The sequence below is a fragment of the Equus quagga genome, chromosome 8, assembly GCF_021613505.1.
Source record: "Equus quagga isolate Etosha38 chromosome 8, UCLA_HA_Equagga_1.0, whole genome shotgun sequence".
Taxonomy (NCBI): domain Eukaryota; kingdom Metazoa; phylum Chordata; class Mammalia; order Perissodactyla; family Equidae; genus Equus; species Equus quagga.
This window is the reverse complement of record NC_060274.1, coordinates 19,468,250-19,495,696: the sequence shown is the minus strand read 5'-3', so window position 1 is coordinate 19,495,696 and position 27,447 is coordinate 19,468,250. Positions and strand designations below refer to the sequence as shown.

Genomic DNA, 27,447 nt, shown 5'->3' with positions numbered 1-27,447 from the left:
CTCCTCTATGTGTGATTTCTGGAACAGGCGTATCCTTTTTCTTTACTCATGGAGAAGAGCTGTGACTCTCTCTGACACAGCAGCCAGTTTCACACAGGCCCTGCGGACCCAGCTTCCATAGCCTGTTGCCAACATTCACCTGGTATGATCTTCTTCATATCATTGAACCTGTACAGTACTTATTGTGGTGTCTAATGCTAGGTATTGCATTATTATTAGAAGTGAGAAATATAGCATTAATAGACTGATGTTAAGTACAATGACTGGTCTGATTTCTTGCAGTTCTCGGATGAACGTGTGTCCTACTATCTGTTTGTGGATAGTCTAAAACCTATTGAACTACTGGTTTGTTTTTCTGCATTGGTCCGCTGGGGAGAATCTGGAGGTAAGAGGGCTCTAGAAAATTACAGTCTTAAAGCCTGGCTCACTTTCAGCCCAGGGGAAATGCAGAGGAAGATTTTTAGTCTCTAGATGAAGGAACGTATTCCCTCTCCAGACCCTGTGAGGGAGTCACACTTACACCACATCCTATGAGCGTCTTACTTCTCCGACATCAAGGGTTATGCTCTCTTGGCACCTACACCCCTACTTGCTGTAGTCGTGTACTCACCTCTTTGGCATGCCTACTCATTGTTTTTCTTTCCACCTATATGTGCTATTCTTGATTCTTTCAAAATCTATTAAAAAACATGAACACTTTCTTCTTTGATTTGACAATTCTGAAGATCTTTTCCTCTATCCCACCTTGGGCCCCTACTTTCATGAATATACTTTAGAATTTACTGTACCAATTGCTACATCATCCCAATTTCAAGCTCTCTGACCACCATCCCCTGACTCTCCAGTTCACTCTCCCTAGAACTCCCACTCCTACAATTCTTTGACTCCTCTGGGACCACCACTGGCTCTGCCACTTTTTCTCTCTCCATCCCTCTCCTCGCATTCTTATTTCTCTCATTCCCAACATGGGTTCCGTGATCCACCATTGTAATTGTACCCACAACGCAATTGCTCTTCTTACCCTCTCATCTTACCTTCCTGGCAAAATCCTAATATTGGTTGAACCCAACAATTGAACTCTGCACCTAACTGTGGTTGCATCAGAGCAGCTGAACGTGACTAGAGGGGAAAAAAACCAATCATATCAGCTAGCCCCAGTTTAAATGGGGGACCAAAGATCTCAAAAAAGCCTCTAAGCATTGCCACCATTTCCCTAGTTCCTTCATGTTTCCCAGTCTCACTCTCAAGGATAACTATTTCGAACTTTGAAGTCACTCTCCTTCTCTCTCTTTCTTGCAGTCTCTGACACCCACTCTTGTCCTCACTCATTATCAGTTGATGACCTTGCTGCTGTTTCCACAGAAGAGACAGAAGACAGCAGAAATGGTCTGCTTCATCTTTCCAACAGCAACTCTCCCAAGCTCTGGTCAGCCTACCCTCCCATCCAAATGGATGGACTGTCCTGCTCCTTTCTATGGCCAACCCTTTGCACACACATGCACATATGCACAAAGCATCATTCCTTAATTCTTTGGCCTGTTTTGTTAAAGTATTTACCTCTAACTCTAACAGTACCTGGCACTGTAGAGGCTCTCTAAATATTTGCTGAATGCTTCATATTGAATGTTCCCAACTTTGAGAACGAGGACTATGATTTTTCACCAAAATATCCTCAATGTTTTGAATGGTGTCTGGTGTATAGCAGGTGGATGATAAATGCTTGCTGAATAAACTTTCCAAACTTTAGTGGTGTAAGCATAGTATGTCTACCTACCCAATACCTCCTAAGCCACACCATGTCCTAGAACATTCTATTTGCGTAGAGGTGTTTCAAGTCATGCTGTGACCTTATGTCCTCAGCTTGAGTGTTATGTGGACATAGGGCAAGGAATATATTGCCCTCAGCTACTAATGAAGCGTGGTCCATATTCTTTATTCTTTTTAAGAGAAAAACTTGACATTAAAATAAAATTTTTGTTATTTGCTATTTCTACACATGGCCAAAGCTAAGAATCAAAGATCAAAACTTAAGTAAACAATAGGGTATTTTGACCTAGCTTTGCAAATATCTTAGGAAAATCTCTTATTTTCCTAGACGTGGTGTTTTTCCTCCTTTAAAATTGCAACTAGAGGGATAGTGTGATTACAGCTGTAGATAATAAAAGCGATGGCATACTACCCCGAGATGCTCCTGTCTGTCCTCCTCTTCCTAACTTTCCCATTCCTGGTTTCCTCACCCAAGGGGATGATTATGAGGAGGAAAATAAGACAGAGGAGGAAGGTCTGGGTTCCACCTGGGTATCACTTCCAATAGTGATTTATCAAGAGTAATGAACATTTTTAGAATATCTCTAATTCCTGATTTTATTATTACTGTTAATGTTGTTACTGGATAAAAAGCAATACCAGTGAAGGCCAACTATACTCTCACAATCAAATTTTAATATTTTTCATTTTTCCTAAAGCTTTAACAAAAGGCAGCCCTCCCGTAGAGCCTGGACTACTTATAGCTGAGACAGTTTCTTGGAAATCTCTGAAGCCAGGCGATCTGGTTCTGAAGATTCATACCTATGCCACCAAGGCTACCATAGTTCGCCTGCCTGTCGGGTATGGAATGGCTTCCTTTTTCCCATACTAAGAATTTTTTGAAGACTTGGAAACTATTAACTACTAAATAATTAAACAATACGGAATCTGGGATGTTGTTTCTTGAAGTGATTTCATAAGGCACAGATCTATCATTGTGATTCTTGAGAAAAATAATTCCATGAACAGGTAAACTGAAGAAACGCTGTACATTGAATCTCCTCTTAGAAGATTCATAGTTGCCAAGGAGTCTGGTAATTTCTTTAGTAAAGAATATGGTTTAACTTATTTAACCTTGCATTTCCATAAATTAATTTATTATGAATTCTTTTTGTTTATTTATTTATTTAAAATTTTTTTTGGTGAGGAAGGTGGGACCTGAGCTAATATCTGTTTCCAATCCTCCTCTTTTTGCTTGAGGAAGATTGGCCCTGAGCTAAGATCTGTTGCCAATCCTCCTCCTTTTGCTTGAGGAAGATTGTCGCTGAGCTAACATCTGTGTCAATCTTCCTCTGTTTTACATGGGATGCCACCACAGTGTGGCTTGACAAGTGGTACTATGTCTGCACCCAGGATCCAAGCCTGCGAACCCCAGGCCACTGAAGCGGAGTGCACAAACTTAACCACTGTGCCACCAGGCTGGCCCCAAAAATCCTTTTTGTTTTCCTGGAAATCTTACTATCTTCTTTAGCAAGAACTGTGATTTTATTTAAAAATAGATTGGGAAACATAGCATTTTCCTCTACCAACCAATCTATAGTTTTACCTGTAGTTTGTTTTACTAGATTTTATTTTCAATTAAGGTAAAGTTTGCTAAACAATCACATTTTCCACTTTAAAGAAAATATACATAATCAAAAACTTTTCTTGATTTTGGTAAATAAAATTCAAAGTATTACCTCATATTTCAGATGAAAGAAATATTTTTGCTGGATTCCCCAAGATCAATCATGCTAATTCTATGTGATAGAAAATGACTATGAAGTCTACAAAGCCCTATACCACCATGAATTATTGCTGTTGTCAGGGAAAAATCAAGATGAGTGTTTTGCAATGTGACTTCAGAGTATGGGGATATCTCCAGCGTGTGCAAGTTTGTCATTTAGTGTCACTAGTTTTGTCTGACATAATTAGTGAAATGTACATTCCATGGTCTCTGAGGGTTCTTTTGGAGTGGAAATTCAAAGGTCTTTATTTATCTATGTTAAAGAATGCAACTCTTACTAACATTTGACTTTGAGCGCAAAATGTCATCAAGAAACTAACAGAGGCAGGGACTACAGTGAAGGAACTGGTCCTCATATGTCCCCCATCCTCTTTAGGAGGCACATGCTGCTCTTCACTGCCTACTCCCCAGTGGGGCATTCCATAAACATCTGCAGCATGATGACTTTCGTCGTTGGGGATGAAGATGTCGTGCTACCTAACTTCGAGCCGGTAAATATTTTAGCAACTGTGAATTCTTTTGTGCCTTATTTTCAAAGAATTTGAGCTAAACCATATTCCTATTTTTGATTCAACTTACCCATTTTTCCCTTTTAAAACTATTAAGAATATTCTTCAAGAAATTCTCACATACGACAGGTACAATAAACTCTGTAGGGATGCAAATAAAATCATTTTAGTTTTTCTCCAACAACTACCTTCACCTCTGCTCCATTGAATCCCCTTTCACATCTGTTAACAGCCCACGTAGATCCTATAGTATTTTTGGTCTTTTGGGGGGTATAAAGCATCAGTACAGTCCATTTCAATGTAGTTTAAAATTTTGGTATCATATGCTCCATTTAGCCTTTCCTTGGCCTCAGGAATTCGGAGTGGTTGTCTCTGGGATACAGGAGCAGAGGATCCAGAGAAGGTTCTGTTGCTTCTTCATCTCCTTTTTCCCCTCTTGGTCTCTCCTTAATTTCTCTTGCTCCTCTGCTCTGACAGGATCTGAAAGAAGAGACAAGGGACCGGCACCTCCCCTGAGGTCCTGTCCTGGTTTTAGTTGTCCTCAAAAGGACATCCTCTTTAGAGATGTAGGCAGGTGTATTTTTGGGGCAGGTGCATTTGGAGGGTCTTGCCCCGCATGATTGAGCTTTACCCACTCCCTCAACCCATCTCCACATAGCACGTCCTCATATTAATAAGATGGGATCCTCTCAGCCAGCCAGTAAACTTCTTGGCCAGGATAGCAACAAGATGGCTCAAGGCCAGCTCCCTTAAACTGTGTTTCTGTGGCTCGGACATGCTCCAGTCCTGCATTCCTGCCTTTCGAGGCAGTGTTTGTGCAGGATTCCCCATGGCTGCTTCTTCTCTTTGCTGCACCACCTCTCATCTGTCTTCTCCCTCTCCCTCAATGGGCACAGAAGGAAGCCCACCTTATAAGTAGATTTCCCTTATTCCCTTAGTTATGTTTACCCTACGTATTTTAAATTTTTGTTTTGTTTTTTCTTTAAAAAAAATCTACTTTAGATAGCATAGATTATCTAGTTTGTTTCTTTCTTTAGGTGATTTAACTGTCTAGATGTTTAGTTATTTTGGTCTGTGAACTCATATTTCCCTGGGGTTATCAACTCTTCCATCTTATAAAAATTATTAGGGCTCAAGGCCAGGTCCCAGTAGTCTTCAGTTCTAATGAAGAAGCAAAAGGGGATTGGGCTGGTTCAAGAGCAGAGAGACTCAAGCTCCTCAGAGCGGTACTTGATCACTCCCAATGCCAAAGCCGCCAAGAGACCAGACAACTTTTCTGGTTATGGTTTCACCTCAGGGAGAAACAACGTAAGAATAGTCTTTCCCTAGGCTTTGGGGAGTTAGGGAGGAGGTAATGGAGAAGCCGGCCCTGGTAGTCTGGTGGTTAAGATTCGGCCACCATGGCCCAAGTTCGTTTCCTGGTCAGGGAACCACACCACCCGTCTGTTGGTCCATGTCATACTGTGGCAGCTGCATGTTGCTGTGATGCTGAAAGCTATGCCACCAGTATTTCAAATACCAGCAGGGTCACCATGGTGGACATGTTTTAGCAGAGCTTCCAGACTAAGACAGACTAGGAAGAGGGACTTGGCAACCCACTTCCAAAAAGATTGGCCATGAAAACCCAATGAAAAGCAGCAGAGCACTGTCTGATAGAGCCCTGGAAGGGGAGAGTGATGGCACAAAAAGATCAGGCAGAGTTCCGCTCTGCTATGCACAGGATCGCTGGGAGTCGGAATGGACTTGACGGTACTAACAATGGAGATGCCTTAAGGTGGCATGTCAATTGTATCTGTTTTCGACAGCTTCTCATTCCATCAGGAAGTCTGGGCTGTCTAGGCATAATAGCTGCTGGGCCATCCCTTGAAATTTCTGCAGAGAACTGTGGAGCAATGATTGCTCCTGATTGCACCATGACACCCACTAGAAAAGGGGGAAAAAAAGGCTTTACAAAGTTTTCCTCCAACTTCACCCTCTTTATGGCTACCTCCAAGTGCTGTCTGCTTTGGGCAACTCCTCCACCAGCAACTAACTACCCCCACCACACACACCAATCAAGATAATCTGCAAACTCCTCGGGGTTTTCTTCTTTTGTTTTTTTTTTTTTTTAACTACAGATTTATTGAAATTTCTTTTCCCCCTCCAGCTTTGTTGAAGTATAATTGACAAATAAAATCGTAAGAGATTTAAAGTGTACATCATGATGGTTTGATATACATACACACTGTGAAAGGATACCTACCACCCAGTTAATTAACACATCTATCACCTCATATATTTAGATTTTTTTTTTGGTGAAAACATTTAAGTTGTACTCTCTTAGCAAGTTTCAATTATACAACGTAATGTTATCAAATATAGTCACTTTGTTATACATTAGATCCTCAGACCTTATTCATCTAGTAACTGAAAGTTTGGACCCTTTGACCAGCCTGTTCCTATTTCCCCCACCACTCAGTCCCTGGCAACCACTTTTCTACTCTCTGTTTCTATGAGTTGGACTGTTTTTTTTTTTTTTTTTAGATTCCACATGTAAGTGATAGAATGCGGTATTTGTCTTTCACTTGGCGCAGTGCCCTCAAGGTCTATCCATATTGTCACATTTGGCAGGATTTCCTTCTTTCTTGTGGCTAAATAACATTCCTCTATCTATGTCACATCTTCTCTACCCATTCATCCACTGATGGATGCTTAGTTGTTTCCGCATCTTAGCTGTTGTGAATGATGCTGCAATGAACAAGGGAGTGCAAATATTTCTTCAATATCCTGTTTTCGTTTCCTTTGAATATATGCTCAGAAGTGGGATAGCTGGATCATATGGTAGCCCATTTTTAACTTTTTGAGGAACCTCCATACTTTTTTCCATATCCTTATCTTGCTTTTATTGTTTCCTCCCAGTTGATAGCAAGAGGAAGCCAGAGCCCATGCTAGATCAAACTCTTGTCTTTTGATCTTTATTGCTCTCTCTCTGAACTCCTCTCTGCCCATCGGTCATCGACCCCTGCACAGTTTTTGTCAGACTAGTTCTTGCACAGAAGAATTCTTGTCTAATTCTTGACTAATTCTTGTCAGAAGAATTCCTGGACATTCTTCACAACTAACTCTGGATATTAATCCAGTGGAGAAGTTTCCCCTGGCCCCCAATATTGGGTAGTTGTTCTTCCTATGTGTTCCCACTACAGCAGGAATTGGGTTCCTTGTTTTAAATCTCTGAGGCCACAGCACCCAGCCAAATGCTTTGATTTCATAAGTCCACCAGAAATAACTATCGAATCAACCATAGAGTGGAGGTTTACTATAACCACAGAAATTAAATTTCTGTAAACTGATTTACACTTGAATAAATGAGAGTGACACTGGCTGCTATGCTCTGTCTTCACAGGAGAGCTACCGATTCACAGAGCAGTCGCTAACCATTTTGAAAGCTGTCGGAAATGTGATCGCTCATTTCAAAGATAAGCGCAAACTTCCCAGAGCTCTGAGGGATCTGCAAACAGCTCACTACCCTTTGCCCCTCCGTGACAAGGAGCTAACTGCCCAGCACTTCAGGGTAAGCCTGCTCGGGACATGATGTTCCCAGGAGGATACTTTCTATTCAAAATGATATATCTTATTTTAGGTAACCCCCCCAAATCAGAGCCTGAGAAAGTATTTTGGTCGGAGACTATTTGGGAAGTGACTTCCAGAAGCAGAAATGAGAGAGTGGGAAGAATGAGATGAGAAAGAGAAAATTATTCATTAAATGATGTGATATCTACTGCTGTGGGCTGCTGGGGCTCAATCATCCAGGGGGGTCCTGGTAAACTTTATAGGACATCACTCAGAAGGTCCCGCTAAAGGATGGGGGATTGTGACGCTTATCCATCAACTCTTTTCCCACTGATAGATAGTTGTCCTCAGAGGCATTAACTTCATGACAGTTAAAACTTGTACCTTTGCTGGGGCTGAGTAGCATCCTGGCTTCACAGAAAGCCTGGAGGAATTGAGACAAAGAGACTTTGTGGTACCCTCTAGGTCCTTGTTTTTGAACCTGGACACTGTTGACATTTTGGGCCAGATGACTTTCGTTGTGGGGCTGCCCCATGCACTGTAGAATGCGTAGCAGCATGGCTGGCCACGCCTTCTAGCTGCAGGCAGCACATTGTTGTGACAACTGAAAATGACTTCAGACATGCTCGGTTGCCTCTTGGAGAGTAACATTGCCAGGTTTCACAAGTGAAAACAGAGGACACCTGGTCAGATTTATTTTTTATTAAATACTTTATTCATATAACTATAACATATATTATATAATATATGTAAAATATTATATATATTCATTATAATATATAATATAAAATATTTTATTAAATATTTTATTTTTTAATATTTTCTTATTTTTATTTTCTTGATTCACAGCAAAATTGAGAAGAAGGTACAGATTTCCCATATACCCCCTTCCCCACACAGGCACAGCAGCTCCCACTATCAACATCCGCCACCACTTGGGACGTTTGTTAGAATTGACCAACCTACATTGACACATCATCACCTCCCAGAGTCCATAACTTACATTAGGGATCATTCTTGGTGTTGTATTCTTTATGGGTTTTGACAAAGGTATAATGACATGTATCCATCACTATGATATCATGAAGAATATTTTCACTGCCCTAAAAAATCTCTGTACCAAACCTGTTCGTCCTTCCCTGACCCCAACTCTTGACAACCAGTGGTCTTTTTATTGTCTCCATAGTTTTGCCTTTTCCAGAGTGTCATATAATTTGATGTAGCCATATACGGTATGTAGCCTTTCCATATTGGCTTCTTTAACTCAGTAACATACATTTAAGATTCCTCCTTAGTATTTACTCAAGGGAATTGAAAACTTATGTACATAAAAACATCTATTCACATATATTTATAGATGCTTTAAAATTACCAAAACTTCAAAGCAACCAAGATGTCTTTCAGTAGGTGAATCGATAAATAAACTGTGGCACACCCAGACAATGGAATATTATTCCGTACTAAAAAGAAATAAGCTATCAACACATGGTTGCTATTCTCAGTGGCATGACTGGATAAATGGAATCCTCAGCATTTCAGGATAAAAACCATGAAAAAATTTGGAAGAAGGAACACGTGTTCTTGTTGTCTAAAAACCTTCTGTCAGTTCTCTTTGGTAAGATCAAGAATGAGTCTGCATCAACACTTATTGAATGGGGGTCAGTACCTTGGGAGAAACCCCAGGGACAAAACTCAAACGCTCTTTAGGCAATGATGCGTCTTCAAAGCTTTTGACAACATGAAGGACAAAATTGCATAGGAAGACACAGATGTTAAGCATTTTCTAAAAGTGATTTACAAGAATAGGAGTTTGAATGTGAATAGTTTTGAAATACTTAACCAACTTATGCGGCTTATTTTTTCATGTATGTTTCAGTGTGATATATGATGAAAATCTACATTCAAATAAATCTAAAAGAGCTTTTCAATAGGAAGTACATACTTAAGATAGTGATTAAAAGCTCTAAGTACCATATTTTCTTTCTTGTAGCACATGAAATAATAGTGTGTCTTATAAGGGACGGCATCTTAAAATCAATGAAATATTGTATTTAACGTGCTTAAGCACAAGGACCATATTTTCTATCTTATGATATGTCTCCTAAACCAGTTTATTTTTATATTTTGATTGAGGGTACATTATAAACATTGTTGTAGTGATTAAATTTTATTAAATTAGAAAGAGTCAAAGGATAAATAATTTTGCCTTATTACTGAGTGAGTGGGACTTTGAAGAGTATCTGTTAGATTGTGTATATATCTGAGAAATATATATTTTTTTATTTTTAGAGTATTCAAAGTTATTTTAGAGTTTCTCTTACCTCTAGGTCAGAACCTAGATAACAGTATTAACCAAGGTAATGGTATTTTCTCGGTTTAAAAAATATACTAGGGGCCGACCCCGTGGTCGAGTGGTTAAGTTCACGTGTCCTGCTTCAGTGGCCTGGGGTTCACCGGTTTGGATCCTGGCATGGACCTAGCACCACTCATCAACCCATGCTGAGGTGGCGTCCCACACAGAAGAACCAGAAGGACCTACAACTATCATATACAACCACGTACTGGGGAGCCTTGTTGAGAAGGAAAAGAAAAGAGGAAGATTGGCAACAGATGTTAGTTCAGGGCCAATCTTAAAAAAAATTGTATGTATATAATATATACACACTAATGTATTTTGTCTTTTTCAGGTTTTTCATATTTCTTTATGGCGTTTACTGAAAAAAACTCAAATAACAAAACCTCTTGCAAACTTCAAATTTGCATTCCGTGCCATGGTTCTGGACTTGGACTTACTTGATTCCTCCTTGGAAGATGTTTCTTTAGGTACTGATTAATGTTAGGTACTTAGACGTGGGGTTTCCCAGCCTTATGTAAGATACGTACTCTGAGACAAGTGCACTCAGAGCTTTCGTGGAGCAGGCTGAACAGATCTGCATCAGCATCGTGGCGTTCAAGCCGTGCCCTGGGATGCTCACGGGGTTCCAAACTTCCGCCACGTGTCGCTGAGCCCCCATACTTCCGGAGGAGCCCAGAATTCCCCTGGTTCATTTGTTTCGGACCTTAAAAAATAGGAAAGTCGCCAGTCTGTACAGTACGATTTGAGGAATTCTGGGAAGATTCTCTGATCCAAGGAACCTTCTCTTCCTCTTCTCTCGATGCTCTATTCCTACCATTGTAAAATTTTCTTTCAGTTTTGAAAGAAATCTCTTGAGACTTTCTCAGAAGAATCAATAGTAGTTTGCTAAGGTGTCAATTTAGTGTGTTTTCCTTCTCCAGAATGTTTACATTCTGAAAAAGGACCCCCTACAGAGGGCCGTCTTAAGTATAATGAGACATCTGTCGTTGTGGCGCATTGTTCCGTCAGAGGCTTTAGCAGTGAAAGGCATTGAAAATTGGGAAATGGAATAAATATAACTTTCAGTCCAAAGTTTGTTTTTCCCTTTCCAGCGGAATGGGTAGACGTTAAATATTCTGTGCCAGCGAGTGATAAAGAGTCTTCTCCTGAGGAAGTAGCAGCAGCAATTAAAATTCAAGCCATGTGGAGAGGGTCTTACGTCAGATTGCTTATGAAAGCTAGGACACCAGGTATAATTTTTCAATCATTTATAAAATAGACTTGTGTGTATGAAAATGAATATTCGTTTGTATGTTATTTTAGAGTCATCCTGCTTTATGACTTGGCTAATTATTTTTAATTCTTATAAGTACTGAAATTCCTTGAGGTCAGGATGCACGACAGCACACACACTCTCTTGTTCCCAGAATTTGTGCAGTGCCTGGCACAGAGTAAGCTCACAAGAAATACTTCCTGAATGAATAAATGAGTGAGTGATTGATCAGCTATTTTTTCCCAAACTCTTGTGAGGTTCCTTAAAAATAGGGAACTGGTCTTTTCCTCTATACAGCTCCAGCACACAGCCGAATGCAGCAGGAGTCAGCTCCAGCTAGACCATAGATATTTTTACATTTCTAGACCATTTTTCAAAGAGATGCGAGAATGAATGAGCAAACGAATGAATGAACTGAATGAAGAAACTCCCACATATGTCCACAGTGACATACATTTAGAAGGCATAAAATGCATTTCAAATGTGTTATTATATTTATTAAATCAATATTATTGATTTAAATCAATAATATGAAAATAATCAATATTATCAAATCAATATTATTGACTTAATAAATATATTATATTTATGTATTTCATAAATAATATATGAAATAAAGTATTTTGTGAAAAGATCTATTTTGTCAGCTTAAAATAAAACACTGCAGAGGCAAAAATTTTATTCAATTATTTTCATTCTGCAGTTTTGGTCGACATTTTCTTAGGAAAAGCCTTACCTCCAATAGAATTCTTTGAGCATATTGAAACTTTTTGTTGTAAAAATGTCTATTCGAAACATTTAGCGAGAACCATCAAAATGTTCATCTAAGCAGTAAAAATTATAGATACTCAAATGTAAAACAAACAAATTGCATTGCATAGTTTTGTGACAGAAAAATATTACTGTGACTGGTTTTTATATTTTTTATTAGAAAAAATAATTATTAATTCATCAAATTAAATATATGGTAAAATATACTTTTGGTTGTCCATATATGCTGTAAAAATTATGTTCATAAAATGATTTTCCTTCTCTTTATAAAGACAAAAACTCGAACAAAATAATGTTTTAATAGTGTTTGCAGTTCTTTCACTAGCACATATTTACTGAATAAGGCTTGCATGAACAGCACTCTTCTAGATTCTGGCATCATAGAAATAAGGAAAACTGGAAGGGTTTCTGCTCTGATGAGTCCTGTGTTAGAGTGGTGGTAGACATACAGTAGAGAAGTAAATATGTTAAGATACCAATTTCAGATTCTGGTAAGTACTATGAGGAAATTGTTAGGATAATTAGAAAAAAATGTCAGTTTCTGACATGTTAAATTTGTTACTTACTATGGATTTGCATTTTTCTTGGCAAATCATCTGCTCTTAAGCCATTGTGGATTATGCTTTAGATTGAGCTTTAGTGGGATCCTATTAGCCATTGCTTTTTAGAAAAATTGGGTGGATTACTTCTTCTGATATAAGAGCTTTCATAAGGAATTTTTAGTGTGATAAAAGATCTTTTGATGTAAACTCTTTGATGAGTATCTTCAATTGGATCAAAGAACATTTTATGATTTTTCAACTAAAGATGAAGGGAAACAGCATAACATGGTGAACGGAGCTCTCAACTAGAGGTTATAGGTCTATATTTTGAACATGAGTTTGCTGCTAATAAAGCCTATGACTCTGGATACCTCCTTATCACAAGTCTCAACTTCTTCATCTGTAAAAGGAGGCTTTCAACAAGATGATCTTTCAGGCACCTTCAGGCTTTTATATTGCTATTTTTTGTTGTTATTTTTAGACACAAAAGAAAATACCAGTGTTGCAGACACTCTTCAGAAAGTTTGGGCTGTCCTGGAACTGAATGCAGAACAGTATGCAATTTCTCTCTTAAGGTAAAACAGAATAACGATATTTCTTATCGCAGTATCTTGGTATCCTTCAAGCTCCAGTTCAGATGCTACCATGTTCATTGAGTTTTCCCTAAGCACTGCAGCTAGAAACACACCATTGCTTCTGAACTCCCACAATATTTTATCTGAAACGTCTCTACGGTTCTTACTACTTTTTGTTTGTCTTAGTTGCTCTTATCTAAAATGCTAAGCAGAAAACCTCTGAGAAGCGAAACAGAGTTTCTTGAAGTCTCATGGTGTAGAGAAGACGAAAGTTAGAGTTTAGGACCACTGACAGGACGATTAAACCATCTGCCTTCTGGAAACCAAGAACATATCCAGCTCTGTCTAGACCTCTGATAGAGAACCGTTTTCTGTGGCCATAATGGCTCCCATTCCAGCTAATACTGGAGATATTATATAAAAGACTCTAGATTACTGGTGCTACTGAGTCTAGACCCAGTTCCTGGTACAGTTGGAGGGATAGGACCCAGAGGATCCCTCACATCGCTTCCTTCATGTTCTGGAATATTCCACAGCCTCCCAGGGGGCAAACATAGAGAAACCTCAGCCCATAATTCTTTTAACCAGTCGCATGCACCACTCCCTTATGAACTAGAAATCCCTAGAAGGAAAACTGGCAGTCTCCCTTTGTTCATGATCTTAGTTTTGTTTTTTTTAATTAATTTTTCCAAATCCATTCCTTACTTTAAACTCCATTCCAGTATCAATTCTCTATGTCAAGTCCAGACCTTCATTGGTTCCCACCTCTGAATTTTTATTGCTAGTTTGCCTGCTTCTAGTTTTCCCACCCTTATTGCTTGAACTTTGGTGATTTCCCACCTATGCACTTCAATTACTCCATCAACTGTAAATTAGGTTCTCCCTAGACTAAGAAGTTCAGAGAACTTTGGGTACCTTTGAGAGACATCTTTTGTGGTTGAACTGGAATGGGCTCTCCTACTTTGATGCCATGCACCATGAGCCCCACAGCCCCTCCTTTGATCAGAGATTCAATCCAGCCAACAATGGACTATGATATTTTACGCTATTTTTTGCCTATTTCTTTTTAGTAAATAAAATTTATTTTAAAAGTTCCTTTTGCCTTTGGTACTTAAATTATTTTTACATTTCTAGACTAATGTTTAAAAGCAAATGCAAGTCTATGGAATCTTATCCATGCTATCAAGATGAAGAAACAAAGATTGCTTTTGCTGACTATACCGTGACATATCCTGACCAGCCACCAAATAGTTGGTTTATAGTATTCAGGTGAGGCTATCATATATTGGCAAGAGATGCCATCTTTAAATGGCATGCAATATATGTATATTCTTTTTTTGAGGAAGATTGACCCTGAGCTAACATCTGTTGCCAAACTTCCTCTGTTTTTTTTTTCCTTCCCAAAAGCCCCCCAGTACATAGTTGTATATTCTAGTTATGGGTCCTTCTAGTTTGCTGTGTGGGACACCACCTAAGCATGGCCTGATGAGCGGTGCCAGGTCTGTACCCAGGATCCAAACCAGTCAACTCCAGGCCGCCAATGTGGAGCATGTGAACTTAACCACGCTCCTATGGGGCCGGCCCCTTTAAATGGCATGCAATATTTTTATGTGTAGAGTTTTATTTATGATATTAGTAAAAGTATGAACTTTTAGGTTTCTTTCACAACTTAAAGTTACTTACACATCTGCTATGCATAAATGAGATATTACAGAAATTTTTTCCATGTTTCTTTAAATAAAATATGAAGAATGTGAAGTTAATTATTAGAATCTTTTTTGAGTATGATAAACATAATATAATAAAATGATGTCCTTTCGGTATAGAAAGAAATAATTTAATTTCCAAGTAATTGCATATTAAAGTCATAAATTACTTATAAAATGGGATTTCTTAAAGAGTTTGCATTTACATGACAAAGTAGTATATTAATAATAATGATTTTAAAAAACAGTTTATTTGGAACTTTAAATTCTTCTTTTAAAATTTCTTAGGACCGAAGCTAATTTCAAATTTTCTTTACAATTTGTGTCAATGGAAAAATCCATGCTTTTGTAATTACAGAGAAACATTTTTGTTTCCTCAAGATATGATTTTGGTTCCCAAAGTATATACTACACTTCCAGTTTGCATGCTCCACGTTGTTAATAATGACACAATGGAACAAGTGCCAAAGGTATTCCAAAAAGTGGTGCCATATCTTTATACCAAAAACAAGGTACGTGTAAATTTTATTCTAGAACATTCATCTCTCAGCTCTCTTCTTTCTTCTCTCCAAAGAAAGTATGACAAAAAGAAAGCATTGGAAATTCTCATTTTTAAAAATCATAAAATCATCCAAACTCTTAAAATGGAAAAGGTTCTAAGGAGCTCATTTAGTCCTATTCCTAAACCAAACCAGCTTGTTTTCTTAGTTTCCCACTAGGCTTTTATTCTATCCCTAGATATTTCAGAAGATTGTGATTACACAGCCACTCTCCACCCCACCCCCCCACCCCCCCCAGTCCTTTATATGGCTATGCAGATTCCTTCCAAGGTTAAAAAACATAATAGCTCTTTTGAGTCATTTTAGGGATTTTTTTTGAAATAAGACTTTATTTTTTAGAGCAGTTTTAGACTCACAGCAAAATTGAGAGGAAAGTACAGAGATTTCCTATACACCCCCTGCCCCACACATGCACAGCATCCTCCATTATCAACATCCCCCACCAGAGGGGACATTTGTTAAAATTTGTCAACCTACACTGACACATCGTTATCACCCGAAGTCCATAGTTTACATTATGGTTCACTGTTGGTGTTGTACGTTCTGTGGTTTTGGATAAATGTAAAATGATATGTATATGTTATTATGGTATCACAAAGAGTGTTTTCATCCCCCTCAAATTTTTCTGTGCCCCACCTATTCATCACCCATCCTCCAGCCCCTGGCAATCACTCATCTTTTACTGTCTCTGTAGTTTTGCCTTTTCCAGAATGACATATAGTTGGAATAATATAGTATATATAACTTTTTACTTGGCTTTTTTTTCACTTAAAACCATGCATTTAAAGTTTCTCCATGTCTCTTCATGGCTTAATAGCTCATTCCTTTTTAGCATTGAATAATATTCCGTTCTCTGGACGTACCAGAGTTTATTTGTCTATTCACCTATGGAAGGACATCTTGGTTGCTTCTAAGTTCTGGCAATTATGAATAAAGCAGCTATAAACATACATGTATAGGTGTTTGTGTGGACATAAATTTTCATCTCCTTTGGGTAAATACTGAGTAGTGCAATGGCTGGATTGTGTAGTAAGAATGTGTTTAGTTTTGCAAGAAACCACCAAACCATCCTCCAAAGTCTCTGTACCATTCTTCATTACCACCATCAATGAATGAGAATTCCTGTTGCTCTACATCCTTGTCAGCATTTAGTATTGTCAGTGTTCTGGAATTTGGCCATTCTGGTAGATATGTAATGGTATCTCATTTCTTTAAATTTTTCTGATGACATATGATGTGGAGCATCTTTTCATATGCTTATTTGCCATCTGTATATCTTCTTTGGTAGGATGTCTGTTAAAATCTTTTGCCCATTTTTTAATCAAGTAGTTTATTTTGATTATTTTACCTGATTATTTACCTGATTATTTTAATCAGGTAGTTTTATTTTTAGTTTATTTTTATTATTTTATTGTTGAGTTTCAAGTGTTTTTGTGTATTTTGGATAACAATCCTCTATCATATGTGTCCTTTTCAAATATTTTCTCCCACTCTATGGCTTGTCTTCTCATTCTCTTGACATTTTCTCTCACAGAGCTGAAGTTTTTAATTTTGATGAAGTGTAGCTTATGAATTCTTTCTATCATGGATTGTGCTTTTGGTGTTGTATCTAAAAAGTCATTGCTATACCCAAGGTCATCTAGGTTATCTTCTAAGCGTTTGATAGTTTTGCATTTTACATTTCAGTCTATAATCTATTTTGAGTTAATCTTTGTGAAGGATGTAAGGTGTGTGTCTAAAGTTATTGATTTTTTTCTGAAAACATATAAGATAGTTTCTAAAAGGGATTTCAAAACATGATGCTAATGACTTGATATTTTTCAAGAGATCTTTATGTATATCAAGATAATAAAGCATTTTACTACTGTGAATCCATATATTGTACATTTGAGAGACTAGGAACAGTGTAAATTCCTCCTGTGTAATTCTTCTTCCCTATAGAAAGGATACACATTCGTGGGTGAAGCATATACTGGAGACTCATATGTGTCATCCTCACGATGGAAACTGCGCCTCATTGGTCCTTATAATCCACTCCCGTGCCTCTCTCGAGACTCTCCATGCAACACCTTTACCATAAAGGAAATCAGAGATTACTACATACCCAACGATAAGAAAATTTTATTCAGGTAAGTAAATGACAGAAGGGGAAATGCATTCCTTTTTATAGTATTAATATTTTTATTTTATTAAATATCTTATTTTAAATACTAATATTATTAAAAATAATAAATTCTGAGTAAAATCCTGTCAACTTTGAATATCAATTCCTACATGCTTTTGGAAACAATTAATTTAGAGAGAAATGTGATTATATAGGTGTTATATAGGCTCAAGCTTATGTTGTTGCAAGTAATGATAATGATATTTTCTTAGTCCTCATCCTGTTTGACTTTTGTCAAATATTCTTCATTATATTCTTTCCTCTTATTACTTTCTCCTTGTTCTACTTCATCACTGCTCTCTTGTGTGGGTTTTTCCTTATCTGGTAACTTAACCCTCTTGTCATCCTTGAAATATACACTCCATGAATTGCTTCATCATGGGCTCCACTCTCTTTCATTAATCAGTCCTTTTGATCTAATTCTCACATAACTCTCATCTTTATGCCCTCCTTTCTATTCTCAATGTCCCACCACTACTGTAGGGCCTCATTATATTTTGTTTAGAGAAATGCTGTGTTTCTGGAATCCATGATTCCATTATATTCCCTTTTTTTACTCTCTCTCTCTCTTTCTCACTCTCTCTCCTTATTCATTTACATATCCACTTTTACTGTCAGAGTAGTTACCTTTCTAACACAAACATTTAAATATGTGATTTCCCTTCTTTAAAATCTTGGACAGCTGTCTGTTGCCTGTAAATAAAATCCGAACCACATTGCATGATATTCAACACTCTTGCCCAGCCACCAGACACACCGTGCACTGTTATGATGGAATCAGGCACCATCTCCTGACATATATGCCATGTGATTTTATTTTGTTCATGTCTTTCTTCTTGTCTTGTGATATCCTATCTCCGTTCCTCCACCTAGCAAAGTCTATCACTTTTAATGATGATTTTCAACCACCTAATCCTTTGTGCTTAAACCTCTGAATGTACTTGGTTTGTCCTGGACGTATTTATATAGTTCTTTTTTCTTTTTGAGAATGTGACATATTAAATTTTAGCTGGTTAATTTCACATCAACCTCTAACAGAATTAACATTTATTGAAGGCAGGAACCATGTCTTATCAATATAGGACCCAGCATAGTACCTGGTGCATAATTGGCCTTCATTAAATATTTATTGTTATTAAATGAGTTAAAATACTTATCATCTTTTTTTAATATATATTGTTCTCACAGAAAATTGGTAAAATGTATAAATATATTATCAGGGAAGTGAAAGTCACACATAATCAAAAAACCTAGAAGCAATCATTATTAGTATTCTATTGTATTTTCTTATAGTGTTTTTCCTAGTTACAGCTTAACATTATTAAAATTATAATTAAAGTTTTGTAACCTGTCCTTTTTACTTAACACTATAGTTTAAGCATTTCCCAATGACATTAAGACATTTTATGAACTCTTTTCATGATTTCCTAGTAATGATTCATACAGATATATAACAATTTACTTGCTTATTGGTTATTCCCTATTGATACAAATTTCCATTTCTACTTTTTCTATAGAATTAATATATATGTTATGGGTATATTTGACTGTAAACAGTAAAGTAAATTCCTGATTATTGTCTAAAGATTTATTCTATTAAAGAAATTGTATGTTTTAAAGATTCCGAACGTATTGGTAAATTGAATTTTAAAAGGAAAATCTAAGTTTTTTTGACAATATATAAACAAAGAATAATTTATTGTATTCTGGCTGATTTTTCCCTGTGAATCTTATTTATTCATACTTTTAAACATTTTTCCCTTTAAAAAACATACATATGTTTTTGTAATGAAAAATAATCAGCAATAAAATTAAATTACAGAACAATATATACAGTATATCCCAAGTATATTTTCTTACATTTATATTTGTTTATATATTTTATATGTAGGTAAAAATTTAGAGAAAATACTGCAAGAAAACACATACACTGAGGGCCATAGAAGGGGTGAAGGATTCCCTTTTTAATCTGCCTGCTTCTTTTAATATATTTGCTTATTGCCTATTAGGAAGAAAGCAAGAAAGAAGGAAGGAAACATATCCCTAACCAAAAATAACAATTGTGATGAAATATTTTAATTGCTATGGTAGGAAACCATTATGCCACCTAGCAGGGAAACTAATAGACTAAGAAGTGACATTTAGCCAAACACCTAAATTAGTCCTAGAAGCTAAAGCTGTCAGGCTGAGACGGGGGCAGGTGAGGAGGAGGTGCTTGACTAGCCTATGTGAACACTCAGAAATTAAAGAGGATGTGGCATTTCCAGGAAACTAAAGACATTTGTTTTGTTTGCAAGGTGGGGTTGTAGGGTGCTATGGCAGGGGGTAAGGCCAGAGAGGTCCGCAGAGCCCTCTCCTGAGGGCCTCATAAGACAGGCCACTTAGACTTTACCTTAGAGGCAGCGAGATGCTTTGAAGGATTTTTTTAAAAATGGCGTTAATAGACTTGTGTCAAAACATTATGTTTCTAAACCGTAAACTGAAAGAAATGTTTTAAATATAATTTCTAAGAACAGAAAAAATGTTGGAACCGTATTATTGTGAAATTATATTAAATCGTAAAAGCTATGGAATATGAAAAAACGAAAAAGCTCATTCAGAAGACTGCAGTGTGTTGAATGGATGGAGGAGAGTGTCACTGGAGACGGGAAGCTTCGAAACAGTGCAGGGGTGTGATAGTGGCCACCTGAAGTCAGTCAGCATGTTGGATCGCCAGGGGTCCCATAGCAAAGTCCCACGAACTGGGACAGCAGGTGGCTTAAACCACAGACGCTGATTGTCTCACAGGTCTGGATGCTGGCAGTCGGAGGTCAAGGTGTCAGCAGGGTCAGTTCCTATTGAGGGCTGTGAGGGAGAATGTGTTCCAGGCCCTTCTCCTACCTCTGGTGGATTGCTGGTCATCTTGGGCATTCTTTATATCCTGATCTCCGCCTTCATCTTCACATGGCATCTTCTCTGCGTCTGTTTCCAAATTTCCCCTTCTTATAGGACACCAGTTAGATTGGATTAGAGCCCACCGTAATGACCTCATTTTAACTTGATTCCCTTTGAAAGACCTCGTATCCAAAAAAGTGACATTGCAAGGACCCGGGGATTCAGGACTCTAACATAGCTTTCTGAGGGGGACGCAATTTAACCCATAACCATGGTGGCAGTGGATCTAGAGAGAAGAGAAAGGACTTTAAGACGTGGGGGAAGTAAACTTGACAGCCTGGGTTGATTGGGGCTCCTGGGGTTTGACTTTGGAAGTCTTGGACTGTAAGTATCCTTTAGCAGGTTAGAGGTCACAGAGAGGATCCCGTTGGTAGGTTGGGCAATAGGAAGACAATTCGTTTTTAGACATTCAATATGGTAGGCCAGTGAAATGTCCAAGTGACACTGCAAATGGAGTTGGGCTGGAGACACAGATTTAAGGATCATTGTTGTTTCTGCCTGTGGAAGTGCCCAGGAAAGTTTGTGCAGTGAGACTCAGATCCCGGACAGAATATTAAGATGCTCTGACATTTATGGGAATGTCAATGGGAGAGAAGTCTAAAAGAAAAAACGCAAAATAGGAGGTACAAAAGTTGCTAAGCTCATAGGGGAAGAGTTTTTAAAGAATTAGGAAATGAAGGTTGATCCAACCCTGTGAAATTCTCCTGACAGGTCAAGGAAGATGAGAACTGAAATTTCTGTAGGGTGGTGACAAACTGCTTGAAACCTTGGCAAGAGCAAGTTTAGCATCTTGGGTGGGGGTAGAGTGTGAGCCAGTGGAAGGTGATGAGATGAAGATAGTGGGAGTCGACAACTCTCCTTAGATGGGGAGCTGGGGAGGTGTGAAATAGAGCCGAGTCTGGACTACAAAGTTGACTCAAGATTTTTGGGGTTTTTTTGTTTTGATCTGTTTTTAAGATGAGTGAGACCTGCATTTGTACAAAAACCAATGACAAGGAGGAATGGAGAGGAAGATTTAAGATACAGGAGAGAGGATACTCAGAAAAGCAAATCTCTAGAGAAGTTGAAAGTCGATAGGATCCTGAGCATTTGCAAGGATTCACCTAAAAGAGGAAAAAAAACTCCAACACCACCTCTTTGAATGCATTAAGGGAGGAGATGGGATGGAGTTAGACCGCATGATTCCAGTCTTTTGGCAAGAGTTTCCCAACTTGTATGGTAAAGGGTGAAAGCACAGGGAAAGGTACTACCTTTGATTTCTCTGTGTTTTTGTAAATCAAAGAAAGTATTGTTAGCAGTGAGGCTTAGAAAGGTCCTGCCTCTGCCAGTCGTGCCTTGTCCAACTGTAGAGGAAGGGGCAATGGAAAAGTTTGGTGTGAGAGTAGTTTGCAGATGTATCAAGTTTCATAAGTGAGGGCTTATATCGAAACAAAAAGTTGTGTTTCCTGTTTGGGAGTTGATGGTAATAAACGTACTTTACTTATTTCACTCTACCATAGCATATTGGGATCTTTGGCTAAAGTCTATAACAGCACGGATATTTCCAGGATTTTAGTTGACTTCATAAAGTGGTTTTACTTATAAATTATATCAGCAAATTACACAGTTTCCTTTACGTTCCTTATAAAGCTGAATGGGTTTTTTTTACAGGTATTCGGTTAAAGTTGCTTTACCACATCCTGTTACAGTACACGTACGTACCTCCAAACCAGATGCATTCATCAAGCTACAGATTCTAGAAAATGAAGAAACTATAGTGAGCTCCACCGGGAAAGGCCAAGCCTTAATCCCAGCAATTAACATCTTGGGAAATGAAAAAACTGTGAGCTCCCAGTGTAAGTGTATCTTTTTAAATGGGTTATTTACATTCATAAATAGGTATTTATGTTTATGTAACTGATTTTAGAAATGTTTTCTTTAAAATAAAACAGCAAGTAACATTTAAATCTTTAAAACTTGATATTATAGTAAAATATTTTAAAAACTATTGCATTTGTGTGTCAAATCAGTCTGAAGTTCAAGAGATTATTATAACTGTACTTTAAAGACTTTCTCGTTACATGAAACTTCTCAGATTTCTGAATGAGATAGGATTTTTATTAATTCGAAAGAAATTTTTACTTTTCTTTTATTCCCCATCCATTATGTTTAGATAACATTCTACTTAGTAGAATTAACAGGAACTTTAAAGTTATTATTTTCAATGTTAATAGTCACAAGAGTCACTAATTAATAAAATAAAAATATTTCCAAAATAATGGATAACAGTGATACTGTGAGATATACTTTCAATTTCTTTAGTAACTTGTTTCTGAGTATAAAAATAACTCTTGTGGGGCCAGCCCAGTGGTGTCACGTGCTCTGCTTTGGTGGGACCAGGTTCACGGGCTGGGATCCTAGGCATGAACCTAGCGCTGCTCGTCAAGCTATGCTGTGGGGGCATCCCACATAAAACAGAGGAAGACTGGTGCAGATGTTAGCTGAGGGCCAATCTTCCTCACAATAAAAAAAATAACACTTGGCCAAGGTAGGAAGTTTGAAAACATAAAAAATTATAAACAAGAGAGCAAGAAATCCCTTGTAATCATGCTACCCAGAAAAAAATAGTTAATTTTAGCTTTTGTGCCTCCATTTCCATTTTTGGAATTACATTTTACACAAAACTGGGATTTCATCTACTTGACAATTGGTATTTCTTCTTAAATCTATAACTTTTGTCTTATTTGTGGCACTGGTTGGGACCTCCAAACCCACATTAAATAAGAGAGATGATGATACATTTCCTTTTCTTCAACAGTAAAGATTACACATTTACCAGGAAGTATCGTGTTTATTGTTGACTTCTAATAATTGCCCTTTATAAAACTTAAGGATGTTCTTTCTACTGAAAGCTAAGAATTTTAATATTAAATGGGTTGCAACTTTATTATCTTTTTGTTGTTTATAGAAATCATCAAATTTTACCCCCTTTGAATTTCATAAATTAAATTTTAATTTTGTACCATTCTTGGAATAAAAGCTCTCTGTCTATGATGTTTTAATACACCCCTATGTTTAGAATATACTGTTTTATTTAGTTTGCTGGATCATATTAATAACTGTACATCTCTATGTGTTTTTTTCCATGCACTGCACTTACCAGGTTCTCAAGTTAGAATTATGACAAATTCTTGAAATTACTTTGGAAACTTTCTGATTTGGGAAGCCATTTAAATACTACAAGAGTAATTTGGTTTTTTGTAAAGTTTATCAGATTGGACCTCAAAACTATCTAATTCTGATGTTTTCAGGGGATAAATTTTTCCCTGTTTTTAATTCCTTTTTAATAATTTCCAAACTTTCTATCTTTCATTTTTACAATATGTATTTTTATTTAAAAGTAACAGTTCATCTAGTATTTCAAATGTATCTGCATACATTTGTCTATAAGATTCTTTTATAGTTTTGAAATCTCTTCTGAACATGTTTCTATAATCATTTTTTAAATATTACTATTTATTTGTGTTTTAAAACATGTATTCCTGATTAGACTTTTCAGAGGTCTCCTTGTTTTTTTCTTAGAATGAACTGTTGGATTCATTAATCAAGTGTAACGGCTTTTTATTTTTGTAATCTAATTTATCGATATTCATGTTTTTCATTTAAAATTTACCCTCTACTTTTTAAATTTAGTCTAATTTTTTTTTTTTTTTTTTGCCAGCTCCGCCAGTTGAAAGTTTAGTTGGTGTTTTACGTCTGGGGTTTAAGTCAACAAATTAAACGATGTACATTTTCCTAAGTGTAGCTATATGTATCATGTTATATTTTATAGCAAGCTACAAAATTTTATATGTAATGTTGTTGTAGTTGGCATGGTCTATAATTTAATTTTGGTTTTCTCTTTAAGTTTAAATGTTTATAATATTTTTACAATTTCCAAATAATAAAATTGTTTTGGTTAATCTTTTGTTATCAATATCTGATTAAATTTTGTGGAGTTAGAGAGAGTGGCTTATATATTTTCTATTTTGAGGATTTGATTGATGTTTCTCCTGTGGCCTGCTTCAAATCAATTTTGATGAGTGTTACACTGAGGTTTATGAAGTTATGCTCTGTTTTGGAGGTAAATAGTTTGATGTCTAAATATACGCCCACTCTTTCTAATAAAAGGAAAACTTGCTACTTGCGATGTTTAAAAATTTCAAGGGGCCACCCAGGTGGTGTAGTGGTTAACTTTTCGCACACTGCTTCAGCAGCCCGGGGTTTGCCGGTTTGGATCCCGGGTGCAGACCTACACACTGCCTATCAAGCCATGCTGTGGCAGGTGTCCCACATATAAAACAGAGGAAGATGGGCACGGATGTTACCTCAGGGCCAATCTTCCTCAGCAAAAAGAGGAGGATTGGCAGCAGATGTTAACTCAGGGCTAATCTTTCTCAAAAGAAAAAAAAGCATATAAAAAAGAAAAATTTCAAGATTTGTCATTTATGTTTTATCTTATTGATATGTAAGTTTCTGAGAAACATATGTTATCACCTACTTTCATTGTAAAATGTGTAAATATTTATCTCTAATATTTTTAGTTTTACGTATTTCTATGCTACTTGCTCGTTGCATGAAGTTCCACATTTGCTTCATAATTTTTGATGTGTTGTATTTTTTAAATGAATATAAAGCAGTCTTTCTTCAACTTTTGTAGGTTGTCTGATATTAACACTGATTCTTCTGTTATCGCTTGCCTGTATATTTTGTTGATCCATTTAATTTTTCAATCTTTCTCTTATAAATGGGTATTTTTTTCTACTTAATCCAAGATTCTAGTTTGTAAAATGGAGTAACGTAATACATTTACATTTATTTTGATAAATATGCTTTCTGTGAATTCTGCCATCGTGGTTCATTTTTGTAATTGATTATATCTTCTAGTTGACCTTTGTATAACTTTAGCACCCATCTGAACTCTCGTTATTCCCAATGCTGTTTATGTTGATTATCTTAAGTGTATAAGCAAATTACTAAAAAGAAGTCTTTTTACCTATGTTCTATTCATATGTTTCTTTTTTATCCTCTCCTACTAACCCTGGAAACAATGTGTGAGTTGTCATTGTAGCCCAGGGATAGACTCTTCCAATATGAATAAGAATCTGGAGGAGCAGAGAATTGAGTAGACACCACACTGTGAAGGCACAATTAGGGCGCAAACGTAGTGTGTTAGACACAGGGAGGTGGGAATGCATTATATGATACCAGAAAGGCTGAGCTTGGGCAAAATTGCAAATTAAGCAGTTCTTTTGATCATGTCTCCTTTCTCCCATCATTTGCCTTTCATCCCTGAATACCCCCTGGGTCATTTTCAGTACTCAGTTCACATTACTACTTTGTGGTCTTTCATTCAAATTTACCTGCAAACCACTTAGAGAGTTTTCTTCAGCTATGTTAAGACCATGAGAGTACTAAGCTTTGCTAGTCTGATGATCACTCTTTCTCTTCAAGATGGACTTGTTTTCTTTTCTCTGTTCCATTCTATATGGGTTTCATAGTTTCTTTAGTGCAGGAATATCTTAATTCTAAACCTTAGCAGGCACCAAATGCAACTCTCCTGTGCTATTTACGACCTCATGTTTTTCCCTAAATAGCTAGTTCCACCCACATTTCTCTCCAAATCTGTTCATTTAAATTTGTAGAAATAAACACTCTTTCTAGTTTGTCATACAGTTCATTATTTCACTTCAAAATTACCATTTACAAGAGAATTATGCATAAACATTTAAAAGCATTTTATGAGTTTCATATCTATATTTCTAGATAAACTTTAATACAATTTTTTCAAATTCCCCTCAAACCGTGCAAAACTCTGTCATTGTTTTCCTTCTGACTACCTCGAATGTATAGATCAATTAATTTAAAGAGAACCGACACATTTACAGTATTGAATTTACATACAAGTAAAGGCTATTTCTTTCCATTTATTCATGACTGTATGTTTCATAGAAAAGATGTAAAAATTTCTCCATAGAGATTGATAGAGCTGTTATTATGCATTGGATATTTTCTTTATTTAGGTTTAAGACAGGATATCATATTTAAAGGGATGCTATTAATTTGTGTTTATGAATTATATAAGCAGACATTGAAATTCCTTTTTCTTTCTAAACACTTTTCGGTTGCTTCTCTTGGAAACATATCTATTTATGAATTCTCTACTATGTGTATTTCTGGAGTATCCCTACCAAAAGTACATGCAAAAAGAAATATGTGGATGTGTGTGTGTGCTTGTGTGTGTCTTATATTTGTAATGGAACAGGATATGGGAGACTATCGTATGTATTCTGTAGGCAAACATTCTATGACACCAGAGGGGAAATAAACTCCATTGCAAAGATGTGGAAGGCTCTGAAGCGAACCAGCAAAAAAATCGTAAAATGGAAGCTTTTTTAGGTTTTGTATTATCTCACAGTAGTTTTAAAGAATGCCTGTATATCTCATGTAATTTTCAGAAATAAAATTTTATACCAGTACTCATGCTGTAGATTTAACCTAAAATCTGCAATTTTCACAAAATTTATGATCTAAGCAGTTGGGTGTTTGAGGAACTACTATGGACTAAGAATGGTAAAACATTTTATTTCATATGGCTGTACATGGCTCAATTTTGTTAATAATGTAGCATAATTAGTGTAACTAGTCTCCCACTGATAGTGATTTGTGATAATTCTATTTTGTTTATACAAACAGTGCTGTATTTTTCCTTAAAAAATTTGTTTTTCTGAACTTGTATGTGCATATATATTGGGTAAATGCTTAGAAGTAGAGCTACTGGGTCATAGGTACATGCAATTTTAATTTGGGTGTGTACTGCCAAATTGCCCTTCATTGAGTTTGTGCAAATTTGTCCATACTCCCCTGAATGACAGTGAGTTATCATATTTCTTGACTTTTGTCAATCTGAATGCTAAAACTCTTACTTGTATTTCACTTATTGTTAGTGAGGTTTAAGCATGTTTTCATACATTTTATA

At 36.7% G+C, this 27,447-nt stretch overlaps 1 protein-coding gene across 6 annotated transcripts in view; it reads left to right on the top strand.

Annotated features, from left to right (window-relative positions):
- Positions 1–27,447, top strand: part of ADGB (androglobin) — a 171,680-nt gene that overhangs the window by 93,152 nt on the left and 51,081 nt on the right. For all 6 annotated transcript variants that reach the window (XM_046669036.1, XM_046669034.1, XM_046669033.1 and 3 more), the window contains 11 exons: positions 283–385; positions 2,466–2,607; positions 3,909–4,023; positions 7,424–7,591; positions 10,278–10,413; positions 11,038–11,175; positions 12,993–13,086; positions 14,221–14,355; positions 15,151–15,304; positions 17,294–17,481; positions 22,101–22,285. In XM_046669036.1, the coding sequence (XP_046524992.1) occupies positions 283–385; positions 2,466–2,607; positions 3,909–4,023; positions 7,424–7,591; positions 10,278–10,413; positions 11,038–11,175; positions 12,993–13,086; positions 14,221–14,355; positions 15,151–15,304; positions 17,294–17,481; positions 22,101–22,285 (1,558 nt within the window). The remainder of the gene's footprint in view (positions 1–282; positions 386–2,465; positions 2,608–3,908; positions 4,024–7,423; positions 7,592–10,277; positions 10,414–11,037; positions 11,176–12,992; positions 13,087–14,220; positions 14,356–15,150; positions 15,305–17,293; positions 17,482–22,100; positions 22,286–27,447) is intronic.